At 39.3% G+C, this 8,879-nt stretch overlaps 2 protein-coding genes across 2 annotated transcripts in view; both read left to right on the forward strand.

Moving 5' to 3' along the window:
• The first annotated feature begins 4,550 nt into the window (after nucleotides 1-4,550).
• On the forward strand, nucleotides 4,551-5,756 carry LOC128222413 (filaggrin-2-like). The gene is made up of 2 exons (XM_052931394.1): nucleotides 4,551-5,372; nucleotides 5,493-5,756. Exons 1-2 carry the CDS (start codon nucleotides 4,551-4,553, stop codon nucleotides 5,754-5,756), a joined length of 1,086 nt encoding a protein of 361 aa, XP_052787354.1.
• A 1,603-nt stretch (nucleotides 5,757-7,359) lies between these two features.
• The window catches only part of LOC128221249 (uncharacterized), a 6,852-nt gene continuing 5,332 nt past the window's right edge, over nucleotides 7,360-8,879 (forward strand). The window contains exon 1 of the mRNA XM_052929789.1: nucleotides 7,360-7,665. The gene's annotated coding sequence lies outside the window, so the exon portion shown is untranslated. The remainder of the gene's footprint in view (nucleotides 7,666-8,879) is intronic.

Consider the following 8,879-nt stretch of genomic DNA (forward strand, 5'->3'; position numbering starts at 1 on the left):
ACGGTGACTATAACTATAACCTTTGTATGGAAAAAAAACAATGGACTCCCCATGCCCATAATGCTGATTTTAGTTTTTACTCGTATGCATGGTAATTTAGATGTCAGAAGTAGCAAATTACCTGCGCAATTGTGCACATGAGCAATAATTTGTAACTCGGCTACCAACTGCACGGCGCCACTTAACACGTTCTTAACCAAACCCTTTGGTCGGACCCTCCCTGTGTGATTTCGTACGATCAAACACGGATACGGATCGCCCAACAGAGTAAACACATGCCTCGTACATGTCCAGACGTTTCCGTTGGGGTCAAAACACTTTCTTGCGGGTCATAACACTCTCTTGTCGCCCATTTAGTGCAAAAGCAAACGATCACATGAGTCAGATCAATGCAAACGCCTTGTAACAAACCTTGATGATTTACTGTTACCGAATTGTTCAAACATATTCCCTACTTGACAATGATACTGTCTTTCATTGTTTAAACTTCGTCTCAAGCATTGTTGATTCTCGTTTCATCTTCAAAGCCAGCTTAGTTTGCTAGATTCTGGTTTTATTAAATCACGGCTTGGACGATGCTTGTATATTATAAATATGTTCGTAATGGACCCATTGATCTAAAATCCTCCTCCAGAATCAGGCATTAAAATGTATGATAGTCGATTGTTTTAATCAGAGTTCAATGCTTTGGTCAGTATAAGACAAATAACAGAAGTGATGACCCTTTAAGGCCAATCGATATTTATTTCATTGATACATGATTAACATGATTATTTCACAGATTAAAAGTCGAAGATCAGAGAACTCTAAGACACACGTGAATGCCTCCTTTAACTTATGCTGAGTCATTCTCATTGGCACGATGTTGCTCGAGAGTGTGAAATTTTGTTGATGGTTTAAACCGGAGTACCCGAAAAAAGCAACACTTGTCCGGCTTATCGGTTACAAACTTAACTCAGGCCGAGATCGAACCCGTCTGCTAACCACTGCACTTACCAGACAACCTATGCCTGGTTGTATATAGGTGTACTCTACATATTTAAATCTACTTATGAACAACGAATGTTAGAGACAAGTACGTCTCCTCTCAATAAACGACAAAGAGAAATTGGTTTAATACTAATGCACCAGTCAATCAGTGTAACAACGCCCCCCCCCCCCCCCCCTATACACACACACAAGTCCGGGGGTATACTCGGGATAGTTAGCCGGGAAAATGAGCCGTGTTTTACTTTCCAAGTGGCCCGCAGTGCCGGCTGAATGCGGTGTTTTGTCTTCGCGCAAAATTTAGCGGGTAATGGGTCTTACTTAGGGTCACTGGGGTCCGGGGGCATTTGGTGGGGATTTTACCCGGGCTTGCATGGTTGGACCGAAAGTCCCCGCGTTTTCCCAGACCTGGGGGGCCGTGGTCACAATTGACGGGTGCAAAAATATGACGCTGAAACTAACGTAGAAAAAATATATCTCAAAGCAAGTATGTCCTGTTTTTCTCTAATTGCACGTTACGATTATGTGTATTAGTAATCTATTTCACTTCTAAAAACGTGTATCATTTTAGCCTTGGTTCTTGTAGAAAAGTAGGTTATTCTGCAATCTCATGTCAATTTATGCCAAAAAGGTTATATACTCCTGGTGACATAATTTGAAAAACAATATCATTTTTAATTAATGTTTATAGTGGAGAAATCAAACATGAACTTGAATTCGTCCACTCATTGAAATTTCCCATTTCTGTTATACGCAGTCACTCGTGGCGTTGAATTTATGAATTATAGAAATAATATAGATATTGAGTTAAAGTTGTTACATTAGAGACATACACATCTTCAACAGATAGTTTTCACATAGTTTTTTTTTAATAATTTAGATTTTGAAACAGAAAAGTAGCTTTACCACCTATATCTAGTAGAGATGTCACACACGCTAAGAAAAGGAACCATCTGTCACTCACGCAAGGGACCCGAGTGGGTCATGAGCTCAAACCTACTTCAAGCAATCCCTCATGGCCTCCCAGAACGGTCACTGCCCCTGGCATGTACAGAAGTTGTCAGTTACTTGCAGTTGTGAAGGCACCTAGTGCTGGTTCACCACCTGATAGTCTGCCCAGGATAGGTCTGCGGTGGTTGAACTCTCACTCTGGGACCCTTCAATGCGCTCACGCCGGGACCCGGAGGATAAACTACGAACACAACAAGCAACCGCACAGAACGGACATTAACTAGTACTTGGCTTTAGTAAAAAGTTTGACCAAAATACGATTATTGAACAATTGCGTTCGCCCCGTTCCTTGGGTATCACCGACTTTCGCCATTAAGGAGCAGATGAAATTAGTATGCGTTAAATGAAATCGTATATACGACACTGACTATTAATAAATTGATTGTGTCATAGCAATGATAACGGAATCCATTTAGAGGGCTCTCAAATTACTAATCTACCTCTCAAATGTTATAAACATGAATTCTCCCTATATATATATATATCATCTTTATGAACACTTATCATATAATGCTATTAATAGTTCTTTCAAATGCCAACAATGACATTCGAGTTTTATTGTGATTGTGTGTGCTCGGATGGTAATCAAACTTTATGGGTTGTCTGTAGTGATGTATGTTATGAAATATTAACCAGCAGCACGTGCAATATTAATCTGTTGAAAGCTGCTTTACGCATATTTATTTGATTTTTTTCTCAAATGTGCAAGAGAATTTGGCAAGTTGAACACCACTGTAAACCCCGCGGCCCCCTAGATACGTGTTTTAAAAGCTGCACTCTCAAAGATTTACCATTTTTACAAAAAAAAATTTGTCTTGGAAAGAGCAGAATTTTGCGTAAACATCTGCAAACCAATGACATAAGATTGCTGACAAAAGATCAGATCACAGATTTTCATATTTCCGTTCGAAACTTAATGTTTTATGGCTAAAACCGACAAGTTTTGAACTTGAATATAAAATATGCGATCTAATTTTTGGTCAGCAGTCTTATATAACTGGTTTCCTTGGATTTTCGCAAAAATTGGCTGTTCCAAGACAAAAAAATAAAAATAGTTGTCAAAACGTTCAATCTGTGAGAGTGCAGCTTTAACACATCACAAGAAATCAGAATAGCAAAATAAACAATGGGTCGATCGTTCACAATTCTGCTGAAGTTAACAACGTGATTAACGTCATCGTTGTTAAATTGTGAACGTGAACTTATTGATGATGCGTTAACATATCTGAATATGAAGACGTATAACTGAAACAGAGGTTTCATATCTTGTTACAAATACAGCAGATCACCCGTGTATCCATAAACATACTGGACCCAATTTCTCGAAACTTCTTAAGTCCCTTATAACAAGATTAAGCTAATCTCACTATTTTTGTTGATCTACAAAATGTGTTATATTTACTTCTTCAAGAATTTTTAGAAATTATTTAGGAATAATCTGTATGATTATCAGAAAAAAACATTTTTCATTTATCAAAATCCATTTTCAGTATGTATTTTGGCTAACTGAAATAAGCGACTTAAGCCTGTTAATCTTAAGAAGTTTCGAGAAATTGGGGCCTGCAGTGCAGTGAACATTTGAAAGTTAACAATGATGACGTTAACGGCGTTATTAACTTAAGTTAGTTCTGAACAATCAGCTCTATGTTTTACAAAATGATAAAGTATATGCTTAACTGTCGTAACTTAGTTTTTGGATACCACAAAACCATATTGAAGTATTTTAATAGTATTTATTATATACAGTCTCATGTAACTCAAATTTGAGTGGCAATGTACTCATTCTGTGAACATGAACTGTATTTTTCATCCACATTGTTGATTCTTAAAACCATTTTATTAATCAACTCAAACATCAATGTTTATATCAATAATACGGCTTTTTAAAAATATTCCCATCAAGAGTAGCTCAGAGTGGCAAATTGGTAAAGGTGTCCTCCTCCCATACAAGTGGTTCTAGGTAAGATCCCCTCCAGGGTGAGAGTGGTCTACTGGTAAAGGTGTCCTCCTCTCACCCAAGTGGTTCTAGGTAAGATCCCCTCCAGGGTGAGAGTGTTCTACTGGTAAAGGTGTCCTCCTCTCACCCAAGTGGTTCTAGGTAAGATCCCCTCCAGGGTGAGAGTGGTCTATTGGTAAAGGTGTCCTCCTCTCACCCAAGTGGTTCTAGGTAAGATCCCAACCAGGGTGAGAGTGGTCTATTGGTAAAGGTGTCCTCCTCTCATCCAAGTGGTTCTAGGTAAGATCCCCACCAGGGTGGGAGAGGTATATTGGTAAAGGTGTCCTCCTCTCACCCAAGTGGTTCTAGTCTAGATCCCCACCAGGGTGAGAGTGGTCTATTGGTAAAGGTGTCCTCCTCTCACCCAAGAGGTTCTAGGTAAGATCCCCACCAGGGTGAGAGTGGTCTATTGGTAAAGATGTCCTCCTCTAACCCAAGTGGTTCTAGGTAAGATCCTCACCAGGGTAAGAGTGGTCTATTGGTAAAGGTGTCCTCCTCTCACCAAAGTGGTTCTAGTCTAGATCCCCTCCAGGGTGAGAGTGGTCTATTGGTAAAGATGTCCTCCTCTCACCCAAGTGGTTCTAGTCTAGATCCCCACCAGGGTGAGAGTGGTCTATTGGTAAAGGTGTCCTCCTCTCACCTCAGTGGTTCTAGTCTAGATCTCCACCAGGGTGAGAGTGGTCTATTGGTAAAGGTGTCCTCCTCTCACCTCAGTGGTTCTAGTCTAGATCCCCACCAGGGTGAGAGTGGTCTATTGGTAAAGGTGTCCTCCTTTCACCAAAGTGGTTCTAGTCTAGATCCCCTCCAGGGTGAGAGTGGTCTATTGGTAAAGATGTCCTCCTCTCACCCAAGTGGTTCTAGTCTAGATCCCCACCAGGGTGAGAGTGGTCTATTGGTAAAGGTGTCCTCCTCTCACCTCAGTGGTTCTAGTCTAGATCCCCACCAGGGTGAGAGTAGTCTACTGGTAAAGATGTCCTCCTCTCACCCAAGTGGTTCTAGTCTAGATCCCCACCAGGGTGAGAGTGGTCTACTGGTAAAGGTGTCCTCCTCTCATCCAAGTGGTTCTAGTCTAGATCCCCACCAGGGTGAGAGTGGTCTATTGGTAAAGATGTCCTCCTCTCACCCAAGTGGTTCTAGTCTAGATCCCCACCAGGGTGAGAGTGGTCTATTGGTAAAGGTGTCCTCCTCTCACCCAAGTGGTTCCAGTCTAGATCCCCACCAGGGTGAGAGTGGTCTATTGGAAAAGGTGTCCTCCTCTCACACAAGTGGTTCTAGTCTAGATCCCCACCAGGGTGAGAGTGGTCTATTGGTAAAGGTGTCCTCCTCTCACCCAAGTGGTTCTAGTCTAGATCCCCACCAGGCTGAGAGAGGTCTATTGGTAAAGGTGTCCTCCTCTCACCCAAGTGGTTCTAGTCTAGATCCCCACCAGGGTGAGAGTGGTCTACTGGTAAAGGTGTCCTCCTCTCACCCAAGTGGTTCTAGTCTAGATCCCCACCAGGCTGAGAGAGGTCTATTGGTAAAGGTGTCCTCCTCTCACCCAAGTGGTTCTAGTCTAGATCCCCACCAGGGTGAGAGTGGTCTATTGGTAAAGGTGTCCTCCTCTCACCCAAGTGGTTCTAGTCTAGATCCCCACCAGGCTGAGAGAGGTCTATTGGTAAAGGTGTCCTCCTCTCACCCAAGTGGTTCTAGTCTAGATCCCCACCAGGGTGAGAGTGGTCTACTGGTAAAGGTGTCCTCCTCTCACCTAAGTGGTTCTAGGTAAGATACCCACCAGGGTGAGAGCGGTAAATTGGTTAAGGTGTACTCCTCTCACACAAGTAGTTCTAGGTAAGATACCCACCAGGTTGAGAGAAGTTAACTTGTAAAAGTGTCCTCCTGTCATTCAAGAGTTTCTAGGTAAGATACCCACCAGGTTGAGAGAAGTTAACTTGTAAAAGTGTCCTCATGTCATTCAAGAGTTTCTAGGTTTGAATAGCACCAGGGCGACTTTGTTATGGCCACTCAAAAAGGATACCAGAAGCAATTTCTACCCAGAACAATGACTGGAGGAGCGATTTCATAAATTCAGCTCATTCAGCTCCAAAATCGGACAAAAAAAGTATACAGTCGAACCCCGTTTGCTCGAACTCGCTTGGCTCGAATTATCCGATGGCTCGAATTGGATGTAAAAGGCCGATTTCTTTAAACTGATGGTCAGTTATCCCGCTTGCTGGAAGTTTCCGATGCTCGAGGTATTTTCACCGGTCCCTGTGAGTTCGAGTCAGCGAGGTTCGAATGTACACACAAGCATCGTGGACTTGTAGGTGGATGTTGAATCCTTACAGTTGTGACATTTCTAACAATTTTAACCAAAAAGATGGATCATAAAAAACAAAAACAAAAGTCTCTCACTTTGGACGGTTGTATTAGCCTCCCAAATTCTCTTTATTCTATAAATTTAGATATGTAACATTTACGTTTCGATTAATATCTATCTTTTTTTTTTAATCCTTCTCTTTTGGGGTGTGCATGTTGTTTCTAGCGATATGCGATGTATTTATGTGATAATAATATTTTTTCTTCTGGTGCATATCATGTTCTGTCAAAGAAACTGGTATGAACATGGTAACGTCAATAAACCATTCTTGTTGTCTGTCTGCTTGTCTGTCTGTATACAAGAACTTTTATATCTAAACGTTACGTTACGCCTTCATTAGTAGATAAATAAACACACACCAAATAAAACTAAAACAGTCATATAAAACTTTTTTTATTATCTTTCATAGAATCTCTATTATTTTCGTTTTAAAAAAACCCATCATATCTTGCTAATGTTACTTCAACATTGTGGAAACTTATTTAAACCCGTTTAAAACAAATATTTGATGTGCTTTAAAACAATAATTCGGCCCCTTTTTATGAATAATATCATAAATCTAGAAGCTTTAAGAGGCAACGCCCGATATTTCAATAACATTGAAAACATCATTCCCAAAAGCATGCCGTAACATGCGTAATCTTTGATTACATTATGAAAGCAGTTTTTTTCTGCTGAAAATCGCTATTTTAGACCCAAAAATTAACTCCTAAGCCCCAGCGACAGAATTGATTATAAGCTCCGCCCTCTGTTTATGTAAATATGACACCACGACCAATCAACTTTCGTGTATTATCTAATTTCATCCAATCAAACGCTTCGTTGGATTTTATCTTTAAAACGGACGGGTTTAAGTAGATTTCGAAAAGATTTTATGATTAACGACATACCGTTCTATTGAATAACGAACAATATGGGTATTGAATGGCGCATTCGTCGGCGAAGAAATTTAATCTCGTCTATATAACGGGACCTTAACGGCATTCTATTTAGACTGGTTATAAACTTACATGCAATACCCGGGGCAAAGCGCCGTTACCTGTGCACGGAAGCGTGACACAGTCTCTGGATATTCGTCTAAATTTGGAAGGAATGTAAACTCTTGTCAGAACAAGCTAGGCATTGGAACTGTGCAAGTCAAAATTGATTTTTATGAAATGCAAATAATATGAGAAAAGTTTTTGGACTTAATCATAATTTTAGAATAAGCGGTGAATCTTGAAATATATTTAAAAAAAAACACTATTTTAAACCATTGGATTATGCATACAAAAATAATAATGGACTTATGCAGTTGACGAAACGTGACCAAAATGTAAGTAATTATATAATTGTATTTATTAAACAAAAACTTTTTTTGCAATTGCTTGTTAGCGTTTTTTTCGGGGTACTGCAACATAGCATGTTCGTGCAATTACTAGTTAATAGTCATTTTAAGTATTTGCAAGTTCAAATAGTTTCATAAGACAGAAACCTGGCCATCGCGAGTGTTCCCCCAAATTTGCATACTTATAACATCGCTTCGTTAAGAACTAATTTGAAATAAGATTATCATTCAATTTAACTTTGTGATAGAAAAATCAGATAAGACAGCAGGGTAATTGCAATTTCAGATCAAACTCGGGACATAATGAAGTGCACGTGCATTTACATCTTAAGTAAAGAAATTAAGTTAGTTTAAACGAATAGATTAAATAAGGAACTTGCAAAAACTACGGTATAGATCCGGTTTGACGCTTTGTGGCTAAGCAGGAAAATGGGACTTTCTTTAAAGTAGATACAAGGGATATGGTTGGCTGTTGAGGGACGATCATATTCAGATGTTTTATGGTTTAAATCGTGGAATATTGGGTAAAATAATAATTAAGTTGGTTAAGTCACTTAAAAAAGGTGCGTTACATTTTTGCACGTATATACCCGCGCGACTGACTAGCGTATTTTAGAATGAATGGCAATTAGCATATTTATGCACTCAAATTATTATAAGTCGCATTAAGTCCAAAATAATAAGCTAAACAATTCACAGGGGCAGATTTCATGACTTGTTATTTAGAAAGCGTTGTAGCGACATGGCAGTGTCCGCATGGAGAACGAGAGGTCGCGTGTTCGAACCAGCGTGCCACGTGGGATATTTTCATAGTAGCTCATTATACAGTTATATTTATTAATTTAGCAAGTGTTGTAGCGATATGGTAATATAACAGCGCTATGTTATAGGTCGTATGTTCGAACGAAACATGTCATATTTGCAGATTGGCGTTTAAACTATTTTTTTTGACAAATATCCATTATTGTTTTTTAATCTTCACTGATTTTATTTGTAATTTTATTTTTAGAATATATAATTAACTCACTGTTAAAAATAGCTGCACAAAAACACAAACAAAAATATACATGAAACATTCAATTGTGAACTGACTTCGATTACATGCACTTAGGTACTTCAAACGATTTAGAAAACAATAGGAAATACAATAACAAAATAAATAATCGAATATCACACGTTAGTATTATTTGTTTTGTGCCTTT

Source organism: Mya arenaria, chromosome 16 (assembly GCF_026914265.1).
Source record: "Mya arenaria isolate MELC-2E11 chromosome 16, ASM2691426v1".
In the NCBI taxonomy this organism is placed as follows: domain Eukaryota; kingdom Metazoa; phylum Mollusca; class Bivalvia; order Myida; family Myidae; genus Mya; species Mya arenaria.